The sequence below is a fragment of the Acanthaster planci genome, linkage group LG07 (genome assembly GCF_054643075.1).
Source record: "Acanthaster planci isolate LZ-2023a linkage group LG07, COTS_SCS, whole genome shotgun sequence".
Lineage (NCBI taxonomy): Eukaryota > Metazoa > Echinodermata > Asteroidea > Valvatida > Acanthasteridae > Acanthaster > Acanthaster planci.
Window position 1 is genome coordinate 17,846,779 of NC_141783.1, and position 25,656 is coordinate 17,872,434.

General features: G+C 42.9%; 2 protein-coding genes across 9 annotated transcripts; both read right to left on the reverse strand.

The window, feature by feature from the left end:
* Nucleotides 1-5,935: 5,935 nt before the first annotated feature.
* Nucleotides 5,936-22,869, reverse strand: LOC110980238 (uncharacterized). 8 transcript variants are annotated; one of them, XM_087139328.1, is made up of 8 exons: nucleotides 18,826-19,488; nucleotides 16,348-16,463; nucleotides 15,131-16,241; nucleotides 11,667-11,789; nucleotides 11,127-11,231; nucleotides 10,462-10,645; nucleotides 9,703-9,898; nucleotides 5,936-8,439 (listed from the first exon to the last, which is right to left on the reverse strand). In XM_087139328.1, the coding sequence occupies exons 3-8, from the start codon at nucleotides 15,939-15,941 to the stop codon at nucleotides 8,209-8,211; spliced, it is 1,650 nt and encodes a 549-aa protein (XP_086995454.1). In that variant the 5' UTR covers nucleotides 15,942-16,241; nucleotides 16,348-16,463; nucleotides 18,826-19,488; the 3' UTR covers nucleotides 5,936-8,208. The 8 variants fall into 8 exon arrangements, with proteins under 8 accessions (XP_086995454.1, XP_086995455.1, XP_086995456.1 ...); XM_087139329.1 differs by lacking the exon at nucleotides 18,826-19,488 and adding an exon at nucleotides 18,645-18,802; XM_087139330.1 differs by lacking the exon at nucleotides 18,826-19,488 and adding an exon at nucleotides 17,821-18,567.
* A 121-nt stretch (nucleotides 22,870-22,990) lies between these two features.
* On the reverse strand, nucleotides 22,991-24,880 carry LOC110980244 (late histone H2B.L4-like). The gene is made up of 3 exons (XM_022236747.2): nucleotides 24,771-24,880; nucleotides 24,323-24,523; nucleotides 22,991-23,445 (listed from the first exon to the last, which is right to left on the reverse strand). The coding sequence occupies exons 2-3, from the start codon at nucleotides 24,482-24,484 to the stop codon at nucleotides 23,209-23,211; spliced, it is 399 nt and encodes a 132-aa protein (XP_022092439.2). The 5' UTR covers nucleotides 24,485-24,523; nucleotides 24,771-24,880; the 3' UTR covers nucleotides 22,991-23,208.
* Between the last annotated feature and the right edge of the window lie 776 nt (nucleotides 24,881-25,656).

A 25,656-nucleotide genomic window follows, 5' to 3' on the forward strand; every position in this document is an offset into this window, starting at 1 on the left:
TTCAAGTAATTTTGATCAATAAAAGAAAGGTTTTCAACTACGTGTATAGCTTTAAATGCCGTTGCACGTTCATATTTGAGATCCAGTGGACCATATATCTATGTGAACAAAACAGTTGCAAAATTTATATGACCTCGATTCTGAACGTGTTATCAAAAGTGCAATGGTACGACACTATAATTAAAAACGTTTATTTTGAGCTGTTCATGATTGTGCATGACCTTTACGTTTACTATTTATAGGCCATTATCAAAAGGAACTACACACCCGATCGGATTTATGCTCTGATATTTTGCATTCTGGTAGGCAAAACCTTAATTAGGCAACACTGCAGTTTTGAAGCATGATGTAACACGAGCTTCATTTCCAGGGTTCCTGAATCTTTAAGAATAATGATATCATGTAGCTAGGAATGGTATGCCAAACATGTTATCAAACTGAAGATTTCGTCATCGTCTTCATCGCTGTCACTCATCCTCATCCTATAATTAGCACCAAATGATCAAAACTAAAAAAATATTGAACAATAAAATAAAAGGTAGCAGAAATTTAGTCGTCGACGGCAAATTCAACTGAAATTCTTACCATGAAAAATCTTACTCTAGTTCTGTACCAACATAGTTGTGACTTTTTTTACACGAGGTGGAAATTAGACCATATTATAATTTTGGACTAATTTCCCTTCAACATAAAATCCTCCAGAGCCATGAATGAATGAATAACCAGCTGGGAGCGCATTGTGTAATCTCAAAATGTGCGCTTTATCCACTACATTACGGACCTTACATAATGTAAATGTGGTTTGATCGGTTGGACAGCATAAATATGCATGACGGTTTCACGCCACTCATAACTTGATCAAGAGCGGCATATTCAAATTAGGCCAGTGAGGCGTGACCCTCTACAAATCCCTTCCCCTAAGCTTTTCAAGTGTTCGGGCTCTCGCGTACACCCGGCGCTGAGATATCGTATTGGCTTAAGTTAACTTCTTGTGAAATTCGTAATGTCATCTAAGGACAACCAAAATAAATTCGATCCTGAAAATCTATTTGACAAATTCAACGAATACTTCAACGAAAAATTTGACTGTCTCGCCAGCAGCAGTTACAAGGATGATGATATTGGTCTAAAGGAGCTAAAAATAAGTTGGAGGCTAAAGATTTCACCAAACCCGGGATCTCAGCACTGCTCGAATTCTGTGGTCAATTTGAGGTAGCCCACGACAAGATCAAAATTGCCATTCTGAAGTCAGGTGACATTCAACAGGCAATTGAAGCTATCCAAGAAGCAGAGACTCTGGTAGCAGACAGACAGACAGACAGACAAAAATAAAAATAGCAGACAACAGCAAGGCTGGTTGGTCCTCCGTCAAACAACTCGAAACAGGAGGTCCTAGGCAATCCCAGTTCAAGTCGCAGAAGAAGCAGCCTTAAAAGAGCTGGAAGGCAGAAAGAGAAAAAGAGCTGGAAGGAAGAAAGAGACAGAAACAAGACCAAGCTTCCACACAATATGCTCAGGGCTCAATATAACAAGGCCTTCTGCAGGTCGTTCTCTTTTTTGAAGTAATTACTTTCTCTGATCCGCAAAACTAATATTTGTGTTAGTTCATAATCGGTATAACGCCGGCCATTTTCCATGCTCTAATAAAATAAAAAACAGACTCATCTGTTTAAACAGTTCTGTTATTTGTGCTGTCCATGAGAACGAAACTGTTTAGCAGCGAAGCAGCATGAAATAACCTTCGTAACATTACTCGTGCATACGCATCAAAGAGGGCGCTGTCTACAAGTAGCAGGCTAAACACTGTTTAATTTAAATTTGCTGGAGACGGCTAATGTCCACAGTTTAATTAGGTCAAATAAATAAACTCCAGAGTTGCGTCATTTTGTAAGTACAGGGCTCCCTCCAGAGCCATAAAGAAAACCTACTGTTTACATAGAAAGGCAGCGATTCACTGACCATGACCACATCCTGTTCAATTTATTTTCTTAAGTTTCAGAACAGTAACGTCATCAAGGCAGAAGTTATTGTAGAAAGAACATGGACACAATGCATTTTTTCACGTTAATAAACCTCTTCATTCATTATAAAAAACAGAGAAAAAACTACGCCATACAAAAGACAATAGCAGCTAAAATTTGCAATGATAGCATTAAAAATTTTGGTGTTGTGAGATCTCGTAATGATTAACAGCCCCAGGGCCCGAAATTAACGTCCACGTCATTCAGAAGTTGAATTTGAAAAGAAGACCATATGTAATCTGTTCAATTTGCAGAATCTAAAAGGGCATTCGGATTATGAATACAGGGTGCCTCCGCCCTCCCCCTAAAGACACCTCGCAACCTAATGGCAACATTTATTTTCTCCCAAAACAATGGTCAGAATGGGGGGGGGGTCAAATTAAAGTTTTTATGTTACCTTTTCAAAACTGAAAACCTTATTTAAAGCTGATGATGTGTTGAAGAGATATTTCCAATTACTTAATTGTTTGTTACTTTTTTGTTCTGTCCAATTGGAAGTTTATACAGTTTAAATGGCCAGGACATGCAACGAAATTTCTGTCTAGCTCTAAACTTGATGAATCTGACACCGGTACTTATTTCAAAAAGACTGTGGTTGTTAATCCGGTTCGTAAGTGTGACGTCATTTCAGTTTAAACCACGCCCACTGCTCACGTGTACTGCACATAGTTACATGCATTGATTGCCTTTTACCGAACCATGGAACTGGAAGTTAACGTGCAACTTCAGCGATCGTCCAAAGGGAGCCTGCAAATCGTGGCGCGTCTGCCTTTTTTACGAAGTCACTTACCAACCTTCGTTGAGTTTATAGCAAGGTTCTGATCTTATTTACGTCTTTACAACTTTGAACCATGTCAGTATCCTGTCGGTTGAAAGTAACGTTTTGTTTTGGAACCCTCAGTATCATCTTTTTGCAGTTCTTTGCGATGACCCCGTCTGACAAGGGTACCGTCACTAAATGAGGTAAAATTTTCGACAGGTAAGCCTTCGATTACTGTGGTAAATCTTTTGGACAGAGAAACAAAGCACTTACTGTATCTCCACAACATAAAATTCAAATTAATAGTCTTCAGTTACGAAAAGAATACATCCTTAGGAAATTATGTTCTCGTGGTGCTCCTGCCATGTGCAGTCGGTACAGTTCTCCAACGTGATAACTGGAAATCGTCAACTTGTGTAGCGGTCTTGATGATATTTGACGCGCAGAGAGCGCTAGGCGAAGGTACAGAATAGACCTTTTCACAAATAAATTCATAATTTTACACGCATGCGCACAAATGGCCTTGACGACAAGAAGTTTGAGGGGCCATTGAAAAGGTACACGGGTGAGACTCTGATGATAATTTTCTAAGATTTTCTGGCTTTTTTTTAGTGTTTTATCTTCAGAATAAATCCCATTAAATCGTTTTGTTATTAGTTTCTAATCTAAGCAGGATTTTTAGTGCTCTGTTAAAAGACTTCACAATCATTACTTTTCCTGTACGAACGAGATCGCCGTTTCTTAATACGCCCCCACTTCCATACTAAGTACGTAGTATAAAATAATTACATCGTTAGTATTCTTGGAGCGCTCGAGCCAACCTGTGCATTTGTAAACAGGGCTATATAGATGGCGCTCTTCACGGTAACAGGGGCACATGTATTGCGTACGCATAGTCGTGTGTTAGCTGGTGCGGCGCTTAGGCTCCGCCTGCGCGTAAAGCATTTGGCATCATAAGTCACTGCTAGGTCACATTATAACTTAAAACTCATTATTGGCCTTCGCACGCAATGTGTTTGTAGTCACGCAGGCGTAGTCGCGGCAGCGGCTGGCTTCCGAGGCCAAATAAGGCGCGTAGGGCCCGTGTTATGTTGCAGCAGAACATTGCATTTCTACTGCCTCTGCTGATAACCGGACTTGTTTGGTTAGAGCGAAAGCCGACAACTGAGCGGGCCTGTGGTAAAGTTTGATACACCTTTCGCCTTGGTGTGAGGGGCCGGTAGTGTGACTAGTGCCTATATCCCTGGGGGCTATTTGTGGTACGGTAAGAGTTCCACTCGTCTCTCCATAACCTCCCTGATACAACTACAGAGACTGATTGGCCCGTAGTTGTCTGGAATTGAGTGTGAATCCTTCTGCACTGGCACTACATTTGACAATTTTCCAGGAGGAAGGGGAAGTAGCCACGTCTGAGGCAGAAGCGGAAAACTTTTGTAAGAGGTATAGCGAGGACTGATGCACATTCACTAAGAACCCGATTTCAAATACCATCTAGACCCAATGCTTTACCAGGATTCGTTTCATGTCTTGAGGCCAGAACTTTACCCTGTTCAGGGAGATATGCCGGTTTACACTGTGATGAGGAGGCATGTCGTCAACCTCATCGCTTTTGCATTTTGATGATCACACAAGACATGGGCTTTCCCCTGACAAGTGGTAAAGGTCTTTCCATTCTTCTGCAAGGTTGGGATACTTGCTTGGTGCCCATTCCTTTCTGGGCTCTTCACTGCCCATCATCAATCGGGGGTTTGGTTGTTGCAGAGGTCAGCTGGTCTGTAGTCTTTTGGAAGTGTTGCTTCTTGCCTTTTCAACTTCTGATAGTTCTGCCTTGCTTCTGGTAGGATATCGTTTGTAGCAGCACGTGGGTTCTTTTTCCATTATTTGCTGTAGTCCTAAAGCCTGACACACAGCCATGCAAGCCATCTGGCAAGGCTCTGTAAACTAAGGAATATCAGCGGGTGGGACAGTGACATCTCTGTGAGGGATGAATTTCTTCATACCTGCTTTAATGATAGCTTCAGTTTGGTTGCAGTGACTATCGCTGGATCTGTAGCGTTCAATGCTTGGTTCCATGAATGCCTCACTAGCACTCTGCTCTCTTATTATCCCACAATCGTCGATGATATGGTTGTCCGACAGGTGGCTTTTAAATACCTTCCCCACTGAGCCATGGTCAGATGTACCAAAGCTGGCCTTCACGCTGGAGTTGTAGTAAGCAGCAAAATCAACGATAAAAAGATCTATAGTGGATTTCCGCCTCAGGTAGGCTCTCTGATAACCATATGCCAGGCAGAGATTGTGACCAGCAATTACAGCTCTGTCTGTTGGTGACTTGCTAGTTAGTGAGCGGTGATGGACGTTAAGATCCCCAAGAACCATTGCATGAACTGAGGCAGTAACTTGTTTGACTGAATCCAAGAAGTCAGTCAGTTTCAGACAAAGAGCTGGGCCGATAGACAGCACGTACTACAGTAGCTTAATTCCCTGCTTGGGTTTTCACGGGTACATCAAATGACTCCAAGGTCGGGGTTCCAAAATTAAATTGTGGTGTCGTTGCATTCGAAGGGGATTGCAAACCGGGTAGTCGCTCCCAATAGCCATTTCACATAACGACGTCAAGCTTTGTTTATATGTGTGCTTTCCTATACCAATGCGGTGGGGCGCGATCCATCGTGACTCATAGGGAACCGCTCACGTAGGGGGCCTAAACAAAGTGAGACTGCATTACGTCTATGTCCACCTGGAGCAGAAGCACCCCCCATCGGTTAAAAAGGATCATATTGGTCAGGAGTGATCAAGTTGTTGGTAGCGATGCGACCGAAACGCGTGCATTTCATAGTTGTTCGTGAACCACCAGCGAAGTCCACTTCCGACCAAAGGAGCCTCCGTTGGTGAGAAAATTATGCCATCTCTTGGTTCAGCTCGAGGCTCAATGTGTCGTAGGCCTGCGTCGAACTTTTCATCAATACTTTCGGTTTGGTCGAACTCAGGTGTACCATTCAGAATCAGCATATTTTCACTTTTCGTAACTGTTTTTAGCTTGTCGAAGAAAACGTGCCCTTTTTTAAAAATAATTTTTAAAAATTCCTGTATCATGGGATATATGATAAAGATTGTTGCTATATGACAGTGCAAGCGAAATTCAATAAAAACATATAGAAAACGTCAAAAACCTTTTTTTATTACCGGCATTTCGTGTCATATTTTCATATCAGGAAGGCTTGACTAACATTATAAAGCGATGACATTAAAGGCACTAGACGAAAAAAATAAGACAACATAATTTTTAAAATGTCGCAGCGAAAGTCATAGACCGCTTTTTAGTCATCTATTTTTTTTTCAGTCGGCTGATACAGAAACGATAAGCATCCGCGGTATGTCTCAGTCTGTTTACGCCAAAAGAGCTGGGGAATCTACCCCCCCCCCCCTATTTTCTTCTATATCGTCGCCGGGAATTTTTTTTCATGTCCCGACATTTAGGGGGTTTTTCAGTTGTGACTTGCGATCGTCATGACACCAATTCTGGGAAATCGGACACACCGGTTCATTATAGTTTTCCACTGATATGCTTCATCCACGCAGGCTGACACGTGTGGTCAAGAACTTAAAATGACCATAACAAAACCATTCCTAGAATGGACCATGGAGCTATTAATAGCTCCATGCATGGACTAAGCGAAAACTTCACAGTCGTACTGAAAATGAGGGTCCCTGCTCACATACAAAGTTTCATGTACATGGGACAACCAAGTTCGGGAGGGAGGAAGCGCTGATTCTGCCCCATGCAGCTTTGAGATGGTCCAAAAAACCCAGCTCATTCGTGATTACTGGTAACACAGACCTACGCAACTAAGTAGCTATCCTAATGTCTGGAATTCCGGTAAAGAAGCACTGCTGGATATGCATGCTAACATTGATAGACGATGGCTTTGGACAGTATTTTGAAGAACGCAACTCTTTCAAAAAGTATTACAAGGTACGAATCCATGCCATGAGTTTTTCTGAGATGCACTTTTGGGGAACGTAAGGGTGTTGAAAAGTGTGCATTTAAAATCGCCCATGCTTCTCTGGACAAATGAGGGCGCAGTTGCACAGTGCCAGTGTCCATGTCATTCAGGAAAGACACTGTTCATTCTATAGGTATACGTGAACTGAAATCTTTCTCACAGTCGAAACATTTCGACAAGGGGTTAATCGTTGACCTACCGCCATGTACTATCACAAAGACGGATCACTTAAGAAAAGGAAAGTAATAAGACAGCCAAATGTCGAAAATTCCACAGCCCCGATTGTGCACAAATCAATACTACTGGAAGTTATCTCCCTGGAATGACATCACAGTTTTGCTCATGAACAAGAAAATTGGCCTCAGCATAAAAAACATATCGGCACCACAACATTTGAAAAAAGTAATTGAACTACAAAGATGCATTTTCAAGGATTACAGTTAAAAGTGTTGCATGGGACCTCCAAAGTATCATCCAAAATTGCCATCTACGTGAAACTGATGTAACAGTGCGGAGATCGATTACAAAATGATATCGGTTCTTAACTTTTTATGTCCTTACAGCACAACCAAGGAATGAGGTTATCTCCTTGGAATGACATCACAGTTTTGCTCATGAATAAGGAAATTTGCTGTATTATGAAGAGCACAAAGGCACCACAACATCTTTGAAAAAAAAGTAAATTTTAAACCCTAAGATTCATTTTCGAGGGTTGCAGTGAAAAAAAGTAATGCATGGACTCTCGACACTGTTATCCCAAAGGGCATACATGTAGGCCAACCCTTAGTCGTCTGCATGAAACGGATGTAACAATATGCGGATTGGTTATACATAAAAAATAGGTTCTTAACTTACTGAGTAGTACTGCACGTACATTGTACATCCACAGCATGGAGGCAAAAATAACTATTAAGTACGGAAGTCATGCACATGCGCTTTTAGGAGTGATCTAAAAACGGGGGAGGTGATCCAGCACTTTCCTTTGATGATGTGGTGACCGTGTATATGATTGATCAATCCACAAGATCAGAGACAAGCTATTGAGTACGGTACACATACAGTAACCGGTATTACAAACACTCCACCAGCTAGGGATGACAGAACATTAAGGCACGTCACACCGCATTCCCTCGTTAAAATGGTTACCAATTTGAGGCTCGGTCAAGGATTCTGGCTGCCACTGGTCACAACCTAACTGACGTCATTCACAATTCGGTTACCATTTCAACCCGTAACACTCCTTGCCATTATATTGCCTGACGAGTAATTATTGACCGGTGGTATAGGGTTGAATTATTCCAACTACTTTATTTCCATGAGCTTGGTAGGATATGTTTTTTCTTAAGTAGGCTATACATGTACATATTGCTGATGGTTAATTATTGCTTTTCTCGCAAAGTTACAGTTACTTATCGCAAAGTTACAGCGTCACTGTGAAGTCTTCTGTGCTTGTCTGGCGTTTGATTTTCTTGACTAGGTTGTTGATAATCCGTCGGTGGAGTGGTACATCGGGCACCACCGGAGCAATAGACATCATGCCTACTTGGGATATGAGCGCGGACACAATGTGAGTGGCAATCTCTTCCGTCGGAGGGAGTTCACGCGTAGATCCGGACTCCGTGTCCGTCAATGTTTTTTCTTCCAGATACACCTAGATAGGATTACACAAATTTGGACAAAAAGATGTGATACATAAAGCCATACATCACTCTTTACTGACATGACAACACCCGTTGAAGAAATCAGATGATATTTTGTCATGGTTAAGAATAGGCATGAAGGATCTGTATTAGGTCTTAGTTCTGCGCATAAAGATCGAGTTAGTACGCTACCGCCCAGAGTTTGAACCATTCTTAAAGCACATAGCAATAGCACAGAATTAGAAGACAAATCGCACAAGCAAACGCAGATCTCTTCAAATCTTCCATGTAAACTCATGTCCGAAAGCCAGTGGCTACGGCTCATTGTGTACGGGGACGGCTAACTACAGAGCACGCCTCGCTAAATCGCGCGCCCCATGTCAAGTGCTTGGCAATGTACATACATGTACGCGCGTAGCCAGACACGAACCTCCAGGATACATCTGGACTGTCACGCACGATACACTCGCCGTTATCAATTGTACAAGACTTAGTGTTACGTCAATTTGATGTTCAAATTATGCATGACGCATGGCAGAGTACAAAGAATTGTGAGGAGTGACGCAGAATAAAATTATCAATCTGAAATAGTCATAACGGAGGTGCGTTGAAAATCTTTCCTTTTAAACTTGACAATACGAGTCTCTCGCGCGAGGAAAATCTAGGCTTCATCCTAGAAAAAACACCACCTTTTTGTTAAAAAGGAAAAGAGTGTTTGCATGATTCCCCATGGCTCCCGAAATTTGCGCATATAAAAGGAAACCAAACTCGGATCATAATCGATATCATAATACAATACAGTGTACAATTTACTCGGCCCAACGAGGTAATAGCCAAAGCGCCCTACAGTCTGCGGAAACAAAGACAAAGGAAGAGATATTCGCAGCATTTGGTACAGGCTGGGTTAAATCAGGCTGACTGGCATAGTTCCGTCATACCGAAGGCCCACTCTCGATCTCCAGTGGCTAGGGTCTATCTAGGTTTAGCGCCCTAGGACTAAAGGGAATTTTTCTTAAGTGCTATAAGGTTTTTGAAACCACACACAATTCAACCCGTCCTCTATATGAAGGTTCCAAACTCTTTCAAAAACCTTAACCATTTTTAGTTCTGGAGAAGAAAATGCCACATGACCCCTATAATGCTCCCTCCCCGGGTACAGGAAACCCCACTGCCCCTCTGAGACGGGAAAGGAACTCAGACATGAAGTCCTCGCACCGGCAAGGTGGGTATAAATTCTTGAGTCTAGGACAGCGCCGTCTGAGAGATATACCCACCGACGAGATATGCTTCCTCCGGCCGCTGCGTCTGTTCGAGTTTCGACGGTTCAGCTTGTTATTCAGGCCGCCCGGGCTGGAGATGGATCGGGTCAACTTGGCAAAAAGGGCGCCCTCACCGTCGGGATGCCTCTGCTGGAGGCAGGCGTCAAGGAAGCGCACGCAGGCGCTGTGCCCTCGTCTTTCAGCTAAATTGCTGGGGATAAAATAAGCAGACACCACAAGCTACTGCAATGAAATAAAGATCAGCAGTGATGTTAAGCATAACAAAGTAAAATATTGAATATTTTCCCTCAACATATAGAAGACTGAGGGAAAGAGCAAAAACTATTCACCCCTCACTGAGTACCTATCAAATCAATGTGAAGAGCCAGTGCCCCCAAAGCAAGATGCCTTTTCAGAAGGAAGCAGTAAAATCTCTGTCAGTAGCCCATGACGAGATCACTGTTTACTAGAGTAAATGAAAAATCTCAAGAGTTGCCAGCAAAGGCTGTGTTCTGAGATGGCGGTAATAATACGAGGGCGCTATTTAATTTGAGAGAAAACAGAAGTGTGAAACGATGAGCACAAGTAGCACCATCCACATGTAGCTGTGGCCATCATATCTCAAAGAAAGTAATTGGATCGGTGCACTGTCTCTTTATTTCCATTCATTACTTGGTCCTTATTCACTGTTATTAATTTCTTCATCACTGGGTACCAAAACACAGACAAATCATGAACCGTCGTCTTGTACTGTTCCCGGTAGGCCAGTGATACCTTGGGGTTCGTCCGAGAAAATCCTTGACATCCAGATGCACTCGTGGGAACTTGGCGAAAGTCCGAAGCACCGTGATCTGACCCTCCTCCGCCGCGTAGTGAACCGGCGTGCGGCCGAACACGTCCAACTCTTCGCCGAAGGAAAGCTCCCTATTCAGCGCCCACTGTAGAATGGGACATCGCCCTAGGATTATGAAAAGCAATGTTGAATAACCTTTCAGTATAGACATTGTGTTCAAAATAGCAAATGTTGCACAGGATGCACGACTTCAAAATGATTCTACACGTCAGGTTTACAATGTGCATGCCAACAAGTCGAACGGGCATGTGTTGTACATCCAACATCACGCAGAAACGATACCTTAGAGGTAAAATTGTAACAATGGGAGACTTTGAGACGCTTGGTGGCAACAAACATACCGGTCCTTTTGACCAGTTCTGAGCATGCGCGCGTTGTTTTGAACATGTGTGCACAGTTCTGAGGACGCGCAATACCTTGAAAAAAGACCGGTATGTCTGCTGCCACCAGCGTCTCAAAGTCTCCCATTGATGACTCCAAATTACTAACTTCCTAGAAGGTTTCCCATATCATTCCATAAGGGCTATTTACTTAGCCCTATCGTACAAACCCGGTTCCCATTTAGATTCTCTTAATTCCCCTCTACCTTTTCCTGCAGCAAGATGCATGGCAGTTGCTCCATCTTTCTTCCTGGAATCGTTCAGGGAACACCGAGCTCTCCGCACCAACCAATGAGTGCAGTTTAAATGCCCTGTGGAAGATGACAGAATGAATTGACTTTTCAGCATATGATTTCTTTTACCCTGCTAAAAATTCCTGTAGAATTAGTAACATGCGGCATTTTCTATGGCTTTATGAAGCCATGAGTCGAAACAGTGCAAGATCTTTAGAATGAATAGAACCTGTTAGCAGTTACCGTAAACTGACAAAATATCATTCTACATTACACCCTCAGTGTGGCTGCGTTAAGCAGAAGTTTAGAATTCATTTCATTTTCGACACGATTGATTTTCCCGGTAACCAGCCCAAACAAAACCTGGTGCACCAAGCTGTGTGAAGTAACCAGAGAATCGATTGTCATGGCAAGTAAACTGAAGAGCAGCTGCGCGATGGCTTGATACAATAAGCTGACAATTTCAGAAATCTGGGAAAAGTGACAGCAAGGTGTCTCCAATTATTTTGATACCTGCTTGGGCAGCGTAATGAACGGGTGTCATTCCATCTTCATCGGCACGCTGCGGGTCGGCCTCCGCTTGGTCTATGAGCGCCTCCAGACAGCTGACACTCCCAGCCTGCGCTGCCAGAGATACTGTTGAGATGAAAAAAATGATATTTTTTTATCTTAAGTAAAAGGTTTGCGGTAGCACCATGCAAGGATATCTCTTTTATGAGTATGTGTGCTTGTGAAAAGAACCGGGGGGGGGTACTCGACATTTCGGAGTATTATACTCTGTTCGTCGTCTCCACTCCATAAGACGGACAGCGCAAAAACGTCTGTGTCAAAAAGTTATTAACGTTTACGTCAAAACTAATGGTGGTGGTTAATACATCCAAGACAGGGTATTGGGGTGAACTGAGGTAGGCAACTTGCCAAAGCCCCCTAGCTTTCAAAACATTTTGACGTCAAAATATGACGTCATCTTTTCTTAGAAAACAATTCAAGCAGATGCGATGATACCCTGCGTAGACAGACTAAAGGACGCTATGATTATCTTCTCTGGTCATGTTTATTCGATCCTGTAGCTTCCTCGATATCACTTCTCAGATGAAGTCTTTGATATCCAAAATTTCTCCTAATCAGTGCAAGAATAACAGTTTATCTGTGGTTTACCATACAACCAACTCAGTGATGAATTGATCACGAGCCATGAGTCGTGGCAAGGGCAAACGCTTTTCTTAGCACATGATTTCCACGATTAAGGTACATGATAATATGACACCGCTCATGGCATAGCTGAACGTGCTCTAGGTTTTCATTATGGCAACCACAGACCATCATGCTGTCAGTCTTCGCCTACTCATAAGTCGGCCATCTTAGTTCCAAAGCAAGGCGACCGCTGGATATGTTCCTTTGTTTTGCCAAAAAGTTCAGATGAGTGTTAGAGTGAAGACGCAGTCAAACTCAAAGCCAATAACCTGACAGTGCTCTGATGATAGGTTCAATAGCTAATCGACAGAAAGTCCTGTCACTTTTTCAACCGCCTCCAAGCTAACAAACAAACTCTGAAAACCGGAAGATACTTGCAATTATTACGAAGCTGTCTGGCACTTTCCCACTAGAGGCAGTTTACAACAACTGTAAATGGACACGGACGCACGACAAGAAGATGGACATCTCGTTAAAAAATTCTCAAAACAGACCAAACCCTTTTAACCTAATGGATGTTTATACAGAGCACAAGGCCCGAAGCAGCAGAAATAATTTCAGCCATTTAAAAGGTTTTTTTAAATAAATTGTATGAATTTTAAAAATGCATTTTACTACATGAACTACGTGTATCTACGTGAGGTATTCATTTAATTATTAGCGCTAGCAACCAGTATTTGCATGCAGTCCCGGACGGCCACTGTTGTACATTGGAAATGAACAATTCATTAATTATGAAATAAAACTGAGAACGTTCGTAATACAAAACGTTATAAAAGCAACGCAAAAGTTGCATTCCATTCCAAGTTTACAAAGCTGAGAAGAACGGCTTATTAATTGCCCACACGATAATGTGTGCTACACGGAGGTCAACTTGATAAAACAATACTTTTTGCTTTAGCTTCATGTGAAATATACACAATGGAACTATTTTCAAATAGCCATTGAAATCTATGCAATAAAGCGATCACGGATTCAACAAGGAGGACTTTAGTATACACCTAATCATTCGCATTAACATTTCTTGATTAATGACAAAGATTGTCGATAACCTCAACGGATCCCAAAGGCCAACCTTCGTGTTGACACATACTGTGCGCTGACGCTCCTTTCTCATATACCGAGATATGAGATGGCAACGCTGCGGCTATACTTTGTATGAATGGCAGTCTGTGTATATTTTTTGTACACAAATGGCTCCCCCATGGGAAATCCTGATACGTGAGCGTTCACGGTCATGTTATTTCCTTAACTGCACGTGATACGGCCGCGTTTTCCTTTGTGGATTGCATTGTGTTTCCTTTCAGGATCTGTGGTATTCCACAACAGTATTGTTGTTGTTCAATGGGTTCAGTTAATGCAGAGAGTTAATGAGTTGATATACCGGTCACTCGGCTACGTAATTATTGTATACTATCGCTAGGAAACATTTAACGGGGTTTGGGGGGATAAAATCCGGAAAAAAACATGATGTGTTCTTATACGTCTCACCATTCCTTCTATAGTTTTATTTTAACACAATTTCATTTGAGGAAGTTCAATTTTCTCATTGGAAATTAGTCCCAGTAGACAGAACCATTTCATGATAAGCTTGCAAAATGAAATCTTGCTGTCTATAACTGCAGACTATCCATGAACAAAACGCAACGTAATCACACAGTAACGCTGACAATATGTACAAACGAATTTATAATTGTTCAATCTTGATGCGCAAGACTGAATCAGAACAACAGCAACTTGAAGCTAAAATGAAAGTGGAAAGCGGAAAAGGAAGCATGATAAAGCTATACATTTTCAAGTTAGGGATGATAAATTCCAACTAACCGCTTGCGTTGAAACATCCGCCTCTGAAACTAAGATAATATCAAAATATTTTATACCTTCGACGAGTCCAACATTAGAATGCATGTACATGGATCTGTGTTACACTGATTGGGGCAATGACGAAGTGTATCGTTTAATATCCACTACATTCACTGTACAATTTCTGTAAATATCACTAGCAAATGAACGTCATAATGAATGCAAAAATCACCGAAAAAAGATGAACCAACAATATGCATGTATCATCCATCTTTGAATGCATGCGAATGATGTTTTGATTGTGTGGTAGGTTTGGCATTTGATATATTTGTGTAGCTCTAGGTTGTTGATATGACTTCTCCCTTGACCCTTGATTTATTATGAACCAACCTTCCTGAAATGTTTGGCCCGGTAGCCTCATTACTGGTTGTTTTGAAATGAACAGCACGTGAAGGATTTGTGCCAAGATAATCCGATCAGCTGTCACATTTTCATTAAACAGGGCCCTTATTCGTCAACGTAATGAACTGAAGTCAGACCACGACACCGAGAGCGGCTCACTACCCATGACTTCCATTCTCTCTTTGTGTTAATAGGTTTCTGGTTGTGACTGAAAAAAAAAAAGATACCAGAATCTATACAGCTTCGATGTCTTAGTGCTAAATTAAATGAAAACAGATCAGACGTGACCCCCTTCTGGAAGTAGGTAATCGTGGTCACGAAGACATATGGATAGGATTTGAAAACTTTGTAGGTATTGATGCGTATTTTACCTCGTCAAAGTGCACTTTTGACATACATGTAATAAAAAATTACCTTTGTTTCACTAAGGTACGAGGCATGGAGACATCACAATACATTTCTTCTGTCCAAATAGATAGCCATTTTGAAAATGGTAATGACAGTTTGACCGTATTTTGATCGTTAACCACAACGGACGAACATTAAAATCTGTTTTAAAATGAAGGGGCGTATTATACCTGCCGTTCTCCCACTTTTGGTAGTGACATCCGGGTTCTCCACCTTCAAAAGACGTCTCAAACATCTCACAGCACCCCCAGCTGCGGCGTGATGCATAGGCGTCCCCTGGGTCTTTTTGTCCCTCCAGTAGCACCTCTCCGTCGGGGTGCAGTCCAGGAGAAGCTCCAGGCAACCCAGGTGGTCGTGGTGGGCCGCCAAGTGCACGGGCATCCTCCCCTTGCCGTCGGCCAACTTGAGCGCCTCGTGTAGGCACTCACAGTCCCTCAGGAGCCTCAGGAAGAGGTGCACCACGCCCTCGTGGCCTCGCTCCACCGCGTCCAGGAGGGGGAAGTCCTGAGACAGATGAGAGGACACCTCGTGGAAGAGGTCGAGGCGCTCCCTGATCTGACTAACCGCGAAGTTGTTAATGATGCACTGTAAACAAGGCGCGTGGCCATTCCTCACGGCGTTCATCACAGCCGCTCCAACCTCCGCATCAACACATTCTAAACACGCACCAACTACATAACTTGTGTTCCCGGTAAGCGTTTGCCCTCCTACACCATCCCTCTCAGATTCACGATCTAGTACTTCATTAAGTTCACCCTCCTCGCTTGTCCCCATGACCGCATCTCTGTCCTCCGCTGAGGTGCTGGTTCCTCCCTGATCCTCCAGGAATACGTCCAACTCCATGAGTATATTAAACACCCCGGCCACATCATCGGGCGATACCCAAGCTGTGTCGCACGAAACACTAACCCCGTTGGTGTTGTTACCACCATCTTCTAGCCCGGTCTCCATGTTGTCGGCAGCCCACGGGCGAAGCTGCATGGTCCCTACCTCCTACCGACGTCCCCTCTGTCCTAGATACATCACAAGCTGCAGAACATTTGGGTCCGTCGAAGGGATAGACAGCGCGCCGTGACACCGATGCCTTTCATGTCAGTAATTCGTAGCTGATAACTTTACCAGATAAACACTCGCATCACTGACGCTGCTCCCAGCCAATGGCACGTACATGTAGTGTACATGCAGGGTTTTCACGTACACTGTGTATTACAATACATCCATAACATTATGCAGTGCATTCGTACACAGCACCACGTGTACCGTCAAGTCGTCTGTTTATACCTATGATCGGGAGATAAAACCCACAAATCATTCCACAACGCCGTGCAACGCACCAAAAGCCATGGCCACACCACACAGAATGATTGATTATGCACATCTGATTTACCGGTCGAGACCTCGTTGTTTTCCTTTCCCCCTTTCTGAGCCTCTTCAGTCCGAGTCGCCGTGGCCTGCAGCGTACATGTGGGCGGAGAGAATGTTCATACTAGACCATTGGAACATCTGTGAACAGAGGAGCGAGAAGGGAAATGTGGTAATGCAGTCAATGTAGCTATTATTAAGCGTGACACAAGAATAGAAAACGATGCGCTGGTTTTTTTTTTTTTTTTTTAGGTATTTCCATCTCTGTCATATTTCAGTTACATGATGGGAACTGGCCCGGTTGGTGAATAAGCATGATTTCTATATAGATTTGAGATTTTTTTATTGCCTACATATCATAATAACATTCCAGCAATAGGTCGATTAACTTCTTTATAATTAGAGACTTTCTATCGGTATGACATGACTTATACATGTATTTACATAAAGACAGTTACAGTCTTGGAAATGTTACAAAAAAGAAGGAAAATGCGATGTGCACCGGTCAATGGTGAAACAAAGGAAAAATGCAATTTTGTTTCGATGTCGAGGGCATGTCATGCTTTTCTGCAGAAGATACTTTCAACTCGGGAAAGAAACTTGACAATTAAAGCTGCTGACAGAAGTTGGCAAAGGGTTTCAACTTCAAGGTTTTCATTCTTTTTAGGCTCGAAACCAGTTGAACATCGGTAGCATGACTATTATAACCCTGCCTTTTCTCCCGAAGGACGATTAGATTATCATGTTCATGTTTCCGTATTCATGTGCATGGATGACTCGTCAGCCCGTGCTTGATCACGCGTGGCTTGACTTTCCAGCGGTTTCGGCTTACGGGCCCCCTCTGCGCTGGGGAAATTCGAGGCACGACTCCGTCGCGATTAATTCGCTAACCCCGTTTGGCGGACGGCTGGCAGTAAATGAGAACTTGTATTACCGCGCAAGCGGCAGCGGGCTTCCATAATTCATGATTGATTGCCACAATCTAGGTCTTCATTAGAACCGTATGTGCCGTCCTATCGCAGTTTCGGCACCCACGATCTGGTTGCTTTCACGGAACATTGCCGGAGGCAGAAAGATTATATGAGTTTGGAAATTACTTTGCCCACTGATTTAATACAATTTGACGGTTTCCTAATGTTGGTTCTTCAATCATGCACACTTTTAATATTAAAATAACATGAAATGTTCAGTACAAGTTTACCAAGGAAAAATCCGAATAAACTGTACAGACTTCGCAGCATTTTATCGTCCAAACCCCCATTAGCTGAAGACCAGTTTTACTGGACTGCGCAAGAAAGTAGATCCCGTATAGGAAGGGGGTTACTGTAACAATACACCTGTCAGCATTTCTCTGCATATTGTTCTCATGTATACTCATCAAGTCGGTTCCATCTGAGTTTAATCCCACTCAATCGGATTTGTGTTCCTTTAAGCCTATTAAACATACCGTGCGATCATCGCTTCACAATTATGGAAGATGTCCCGCTAGAATTCTTACCGGGTGATTAGACATGTGTACTAATATTCCTGGGGTCCTCATATTTCATCTGTTAGTCCCGATCGATCACAGGTCTACAACTGATGCATATATATAGACATTGGGATGAGTTGAATATCCTACGAATGGATGTTATTCAAAGGCAAATCAACCCAGGATGGAGTACAATAAATTTGTGCAAGGTTCAAGATTGTGCTTAGCATTAGCCATCCTGCATTTCCAACCTAGACTTGATGCAAGTCCAGCTAAGTGTGTACAGCCCCTAGCCTGTGCCATAGCACGGGGCTCCGTAGTCATAGTTACAAGCTGCACAAAAAGCAGGTTCTTGTGCAACTCAATGACCGAACCCAATGAGGCAATACTTACGAAAGGTAGCATTTTCTCTCCGAGCGGTTTGATTTGGTATCAGGAACAAGCCCACCAACTTTAAAATCAGTAAGTTCCTTTAATCACTTTATTAGATGAGTAGTTGTTTATTAAGTGAGACTGGACTAGATTTTAGCGAACAGAAAGCATGAATTTTAAGTCCTCGCACTGCCCATACTTACATGTACATGTGCATATGTCAGTTTGCAACGTGTTTGTTACAACCAATACTTCTGGCATTTTATGTTTCTCAGCCATTTTGGTTGATATCTTATGTATTTTTGCTTAACTTGTTTTCTTAATTTTTACACGAAGAATGTTTTTTAGTTCTTTAAATCTACTACTAATTAGCTTATATCTTTTATTGCAGGGCTCTACTGAAAACCAGCTTTGGCAGTTCTGACTATCCTGGATAAATTAAGGAATAAATAAATAAATATATTGCCAATGATTCTTACGTGCGGTTGGATGACAGTCACGTGCTTCAATAAGACAAACTCAAATGATGTCAAAGTAAGTCATCTGCACATGCCAGAATACAGCCGCTCACCAGACAATGCAGCCGTTAAAGAAACCGCAGAGCCTCACTGCATGCTGTGTGATACTCAGCGCGCATTGCGCAAGTGCGTTGCAACTTACGGGGGGTGAAATGTTGGAGGCACCCGGGGCTGCTCACATGGAGGGGAACCGAAAGCAAATGAACTGCGATTCTTATACATGGAAGGCTGCACACATTACGGATTATCAAAGGGGAGGGGCACCAGAGAAGGGGCATTCTAGCCGGAGGGAGGGGCACGGTCCCCGTGTCCCACGTAGTTATGGTTTACACCACACACACCCTTCTACAATAGCACTTTCCCCTCATCTAGCATCTCCGTGAAATGTAAGTTCAAGGTGGTACCAAAAATGTTATTCCACGACTGCAACACTGCTGCAATGGCTCGATCTTCCTGTGTTTTAAGCAAAGGGAGTGTGTTGCGCATGGAGTCGTACGAAAAGAATGAGAGGCATGGCAATCGATATAATAATACACAGAGTAAATATTGGGACAGATTCCTGACACGAAGTACGGCCACTCCAGCACGCAAGGATCACACTCAGGCTGCAGTTGATATTCACGTGATCTGCTTGAGTGAGGACTGCAGAAAATTCACCAAGGGTACTTTTCACTCATCACTGGTAGCCGTAGATGCTCGAACGATATCGGGTCGTGGAGGAAGGAAAAGACAGGTCATCACGCAGTCAAAGGAATAGACCACCAGCATCATACACCTACCACAAATACATCCAGATGGTAATTCACTGTGTACGCACGTACATCACGTGTACAGAAACAGATGATGATAAGAACGTGGGTCAACATGTCAGTTCCGAAACTGACGGGACTTACCAGCAGTATCTCGATGGTAAAAACAGACCATGTTAAAGTTGAACCATTGTTGACAACTTGGCTCACCATAGTACAGCCATTCCTTTGCGGTTCTCTGTAAACTACGGGAACCACACTACCGGAGCAAGACATATCTCAGCGTGACCGTGTTCGGCGCAACCATCCCAACGCTGATTTTTATGACAGTTAACATCAGCGGGTCCTTGATAGGGATGAAATGTTACGTAATCGACATTAATATGACTTAACAAAAGAAAAATATTGGTTCCCAAAGCCCTGCCTACGGTAAGTAGGGCTACAGCACCGCGGGGGTATGTGCGGGAAAAACCTCGATTCTCCGTACAATATTGTGACATAAAAATCAGCAGTTTGAGATCACAGGGTATCAATGTACACTGATCACTGGCGCCTGAAATCTTCAGTCCAGAGTCCATATGACACCCTTACCTTGCTGACAGATCGTAGATCGGTACAGCGGCAGACCACTTCACCTTATAAGTCTGTCGTTACATTTTTGCTCAGCAACTGAACTCTATCACTGGTTTATACATTGCTATAACAATTAGCTATAGGCATAATAACCGAAATAGAAGCCCCCCAGCACAATAATGTTTGTATTCGTTTTCGATAGTGATCATTTTATTAACCCATGCACAAGGGCCCTACTATTCCACTCTGCCAATTTACACAAAGAAAGTGTTGGATAGAGCTCTAGCCGAGAGAGACCTGACAGGAAACATGTGCAACATAGGCCTATCTTGCTCAAGTACACGAAAAATGAACTTGGCTTCTACAAGTAACTGACGGAGCATTAATACTTCCGTATACGTGGACTGTTTGTGTGTACATGTACATGTATTAACGTTGACGCAACATGCAGTTCATGTCTGCTACTAGATCTGATTCGTACAATTTGACCCCAGAGCATGCAGATTGTAACATGCACGAGGAAAAACGCATAGAGGAAAAAGCACCGACTAACTTCACAACTATACACTGTCCATTTCTACCTCCATGGTCTATCGGTTACCGGACGCTGACAAAATATTCACGCCGTCGTCTGGCACAATGTACTGTGAGAGACGATGCATTAAGGACGAATTGATAAACGTTACAGATGAATAGTACGCAATAAAATGCACAAACAGCGTACTCACAGCATATACAATTTCATACGTAATACGGAGTTTCCTATTCAACAGCTTTTGATATTTCCCTGTTCAGTTTGAATGGAATCCTTTTCCTGTCAACGTGCGGGTATGCCAGTTTCATGGTGCGTGTATCCATGACAGCAGCAACACGGTCACCAGATGACTTCGGCAAGTCTATTGCGCTGCCAAAGTACGCCTCAATGCTTTCTCTGAGTGTATGCAATTTAATACTGCCGTTTACGTTATATATATGTAATTGCTCTTCTGTAATTCTAACGTCAAATATACATGCACTGAGCCATGCGGTCAATAGCATTTACATCTACGACGTTAATAACACATGGATATGACAGTGTCCTGTTTCAGCCGTTTACGGCCGAACCTTTTGTAAACGAACTCAAATATAAACAGTTTGGCGCAGTTTAAAATGGCAGCATCTTACAAATAGGCGCGTAGGCTTATAATTTCACCAGCCAGCCAAACACTATTTATTGAGCCACCACAGAGGTACAGGTCAAGAAAGTATACAGAATCTATGCACCAACGTATTTAGACTATCAGAGAAAAATATATCCGATGTGTAAGACAAAATGAAATAAAAATATTGACGTACTAATGACGTCATCACAGCAGGAGCGTGTGGAGGGGCTAAAATAGGGCAAAGGTCCGGTTACCATTGAAAGGTGCGCCGTGTCTTTCTGGGGATAATCGATGCATACCAACACGAGATATTTAAAAATATATATATTTGGAGAAGTCTGACGTAGGCCTAGCCCTATAAACTGACAGGAATGGCCCAGATTTTAATTCATCTATACACATTGATAAGACGGCTGATAAAGGCTCTGATATGTCTCGCGTATGAATACCTGCTGTGTTGGATAGGGGACGGAAGAAGGTGATCGGTGCGCATGCGTGCTTCCATTCGCTCTTCGCACGCTGCCGCCAAAGGTAGAGAGAGCCTCCGTGTCGAACTGGCAGCTCAAGCTCACACAATTAAATATGGCTGGTTCAGTTGTCCCTGATTCGGTGAACAATCTATATTTTTGTGTGAAGCTGCCAGTTCGAGGCTCTCCATGCCTAAGGCGGCAGCTTTCAAAGAGCGAATGGAAGCCCTATCGCATGTGAATGCAAAGTGAACTGTGTAGGATATATGCGGCTGCGTGTGCCCTTCTTTCTAGTTTGAACCCATCCCAGAATTTAGGTCAGCGAAAAGAAAAAAAAATCTCCTGCCGAAGTTGGTCACACCAGTACATGACACATCCATTACTTTAAATAGAAAAACAGCGAATTGGCACATTCCGATCATCGCCATGCAGTAAACTAGCTACTTCCATTTTAATTCTACCAAGAAGTTATACTTCATATGCACACTAATCTAAAATTATTGCGTGAGAACACCACTCGGGACGAATTCCATACACCGACATCACTTTTTTTCCCTGTCCTAAAAATTCAAATGTAGCGTAGGAAATGTCGAAAAATTTACTTAGAAACATTCAAAATATTTCAGACCGGTCTCAGTCTCTGCACAGAGTGTCAAGCAATGTCCGGGTATGGAACTCTTTCCCTCAAAGTCACCTTCGATAGCTGCACAACACCCTTCAGGAACCTGATCAGGTCTAATTCTCCCGAGTAAAACGGACAGGTACGGAATGGGCGCATCTTCAAGGCAAACAAACCGAATGGAGCAGATACTCGCATCCACACCTGGCGCCTTCACTAAATACTGAATGCGCGACTGTGCAGAGGCCAAAGCGTCAATCCCCAATCGACGTCAGTGCGGACACAGAAAGTAGCTAAATCCTGCAACAAAGTAGACAGGTGACCCGCATTCCAAAGTTGACAGCTTCAATGGGGCTAGTCCAATGCCAAACTCGTCGACACTGAACCGTGTCAATAGGTCTGATATTCGATACCAACAATTGGAAGCCACTTTGCCCAAAGCAATGGAAATTCCTTTTGCAAAGGACGCGACTGACCAGTATTAACATACAGGAAAACAAACACTTGCTTTGCCGGCCTTGTGTTGGATTATAAATTATTCTTTAAAAAAGCGCCGCCGCACCAACTGAAAAATTGCCACCGCAAGCTAGCTGTAATTGTTTCATTATTACATTATACGGATGAAAGAATGAATTGTTTGGAGCATGCAATTTTCGCAACCATATCGCAATGAGCATTCTGTACTGAAAATGCTGTAGAATTATATGAACAAGACAAAGACAGTGAAAGGAAAAACCCAAAAGGGATGAATACATCATTAGAGAATAGGTTAATTTATTTCAAACTCAAGTAAAAAAAAACACTGAACATTTTTATACACATTATTTACAATAAATCGGCGCTTGTCCGATACCTTTAAGTCCAATCATTTTGTGATAACTGGGTCTTGAAGGCGAGACTTATTGTTATAGGCCTAATAAAGTCCAGTTATTAAACGGTGGTCGAGTTAAACTGGCGTCTGATGATTGGTCGGAATCATCTGGTAGTGGTGTATTTGGTGACTGCCTTGGTGCCTTCGCTGACTGCGTGCTTGGCCAGTTCGCCGGGCAGGAGGAGACGAACGGCCGTCTGCACCTCTCGGCTGCTGATGGTAGACTTCTTGTTGTACTGGGCCAAGCGGGAAGCCTCCGAAGCGATCCGCTCGAAGATGTCGTTGACGAAGCTGTTCATGATGCTGATGGCCCGACTCGAGATGCCCGTGTCTGGGTGGACCTGTAAAAAGGGAAGAAACGGTCAAGTCCAATGATCGACTTAAAGAATTGTAAAACTTCTGAATGTATTAGGATGCCACAAGAGTCGCCAGCAATAAATTTCCAAGACATCTTTTCAGCAACTTTATACTCGTATGAAGATTATTTCACGTTCCTTTCCATTTAATGCATTGAAAATGGAATTTCAAAAACTCTACGCTTTCCTTGACAACCGAGGGCGCTGTTGCTCTTATGCCATCCACAATCATTGCAGTGCATAGGTTGTTAAAATTTTGAACCCCAAATTAACTTACTGAAATCATTCGAGAACGGGTTTCATGCTTATCGTTACAACGGTACACAATGAATCACAAAAGAAAACCGAAGCCAGCAAAATCTTCAACAAGTTTTTGTGCTTAGCCTAAACCAATACAACACAAATTTTTCCCGGGACGACTTAACAGCCATGTTTATGGGTATTCTCATTTATTTGCATAAACACCAAATACGCAGCAAAACACACTTTAAACTAGTCAAAATAAAAATCGAAACCGAGGCTGAATGAGATACGAAAGGCTCACATGGAGGTCTGCATAAAATGTGCATTGCAACTACTGTAGATTATTCGGCATCTCGGTGGGCATAGCGAATGTGGCCCATCGATATTCTCACTCCAGACTGCACTTAAATGCAGTCACACGAGTCTACCTCGACACATCTAGTGATTCAAAGCGGGCCCTTTCCTTCTTGTTATTGAAACCGAGGTACGATGCATTCTCCGAGTAACTTGGAAATGAAGGCACCTTAATCAGTTGTATATAGGCGAACTTTTACCCAAGGTTTTGGCGACTTGGAAATTGCTAGAAATGCTGGGACGGAAGGTCAAAATCACATTTTACCTGCTTCAAGACTTTGTAGATGTAGACATTGTAGGACTCCTTTCTCTTCTTCCTGTGTTTATCTTTCTTGCCGCTTCCAGCCATGGTGGCAGTGGGCGCTTTCACTTTGGCGGCAGCTTTCTTCTCTACGGTACCCATACCGCGGCTGGATGCTTTTGTCATGTTTTGTAGGCAGGGGTGGCGGTGGATGCGCACTGTAAGCTGCAAAACGGAAACAAATTTTGGTCTGTCAAGCAAATGTGTACTGTATGACCGCAATCCTTTACGTTCAGGTTAACCAAGTGAAATTTTGAATGAAATTAAGAAACCCTTTACTAAAAATTTCAAGACATCTTTATCTTAATATCGACCCCGTAGTGTGCGAATAAGTTGAAAGCAAACGTATTGAAGGTTTGAAGGCTATTCAGATTAATGCTGTTAAAATTGGAGATGCAACTCCAGTGCTTACCGGCAAGTTCTTCTAGAGTCGATGAAATTAGCTCAAGATGGTTGAAATTTACGACGAAGCACGGCCAGCGACTATGCAGCAAGCAGAAATGACGACCAACCAGTCACGCCCAAGGCTTTTTATCCAGTACCTGCGCGAATGCCGCTAGAATTTGGAATGATTGTGTCCGAGAAATGTGCTTCTCTATTGGTGGGCTCCACATGTTCAGGATTTGAACAATAGCTCAATCAAGGCGGGGCCAGTGGAATATTTGAAGACGCAGGGAATGCCATGTGATTTTAAGTTCCATTGTGGGCTTTACAAAAATCACCTGCACCTCTTCGACCACAGTTACTATCCCTGTGCTGTGATAGCGGAGAGAAGCAGCTGTATGTGAAATGCTTTGTTTCCAACTACATTAGAAAACGCATTTTATCACACGACGCATCCCGTGGTATACATGTAGAGGTGCGCACAATGGCGGATCCAGGGAGGGGCCAACAAGATCCATGGTCCACTGAAAAGGGATATTTATTTTTTAAATATAAAGAGGAAGGCTATTGGGGGAGGGGCTATTTCATTTCTCTTCCTTTAGTTCCCAGAGCGTATAAAAGCCCCCGAATGTACCCTCGACCCTCAGAAAGGCCATTAAAGTTAATAAAAAGAAATTCCTCGCCATCCCCCTGTATAAGAAACCGGTCCCTCTAATATTGTATTTGAATCGATCCCTTAGGGGGCAGCAATCCGCACAATCCCCGAGTAAAGAAACGGAGTGGGGCCTGTTATTTTGTCCCGGCTAGGCGTACGGTTTGAACTATTGGTAATTAAAACATAGTTTAGCGCTAATTCACCCCTAATCCTGAAGTACCCGTAAAAGCATGTAGTGATTGCCTTCTTCTCCCTTTGG

Excerpts from the sequence above, each read along its gene's own strand:
- LOC110980238 (XM_022236730.2), bottom strand. The coding sequence starts at position 15,941 with ATGCAGCTTCGCCCGTGGGCTGCCGACAACATGGAGACCGGGCTAGAA. Across the intron at positions 11,790-15,130 it reads CAAAAGTGGGAGAACGGCAG|TATCTCTGGCAGCGCAGGCT; the intron begins GTATAATACGCC and ends TCATCTCAACAG. Across the intron at positions 11,232-11,666 it reads TCATTACGCTGCCCAAGCAG|GGCATTTAAACTGCACTCAT; the intron begins GTATCAAAATAA and ends CATCTTCCACAG.
- LOC110980244 (XM_022236747.2), bottom strand. The coding sequence starts at position 24,484 with ATGACAAAAGCATCCAGCCGCGGTATGGGTACCGTAGAGAAGAAAGCT. Across the intron at positions 23,446-24,322 it reads TCTACAAAGTCTTGAAGCAG|GTCCACCCAGACACGGGCAT; the intron begins GTAAAATGTGAT and ends CCCTTTTTACAG.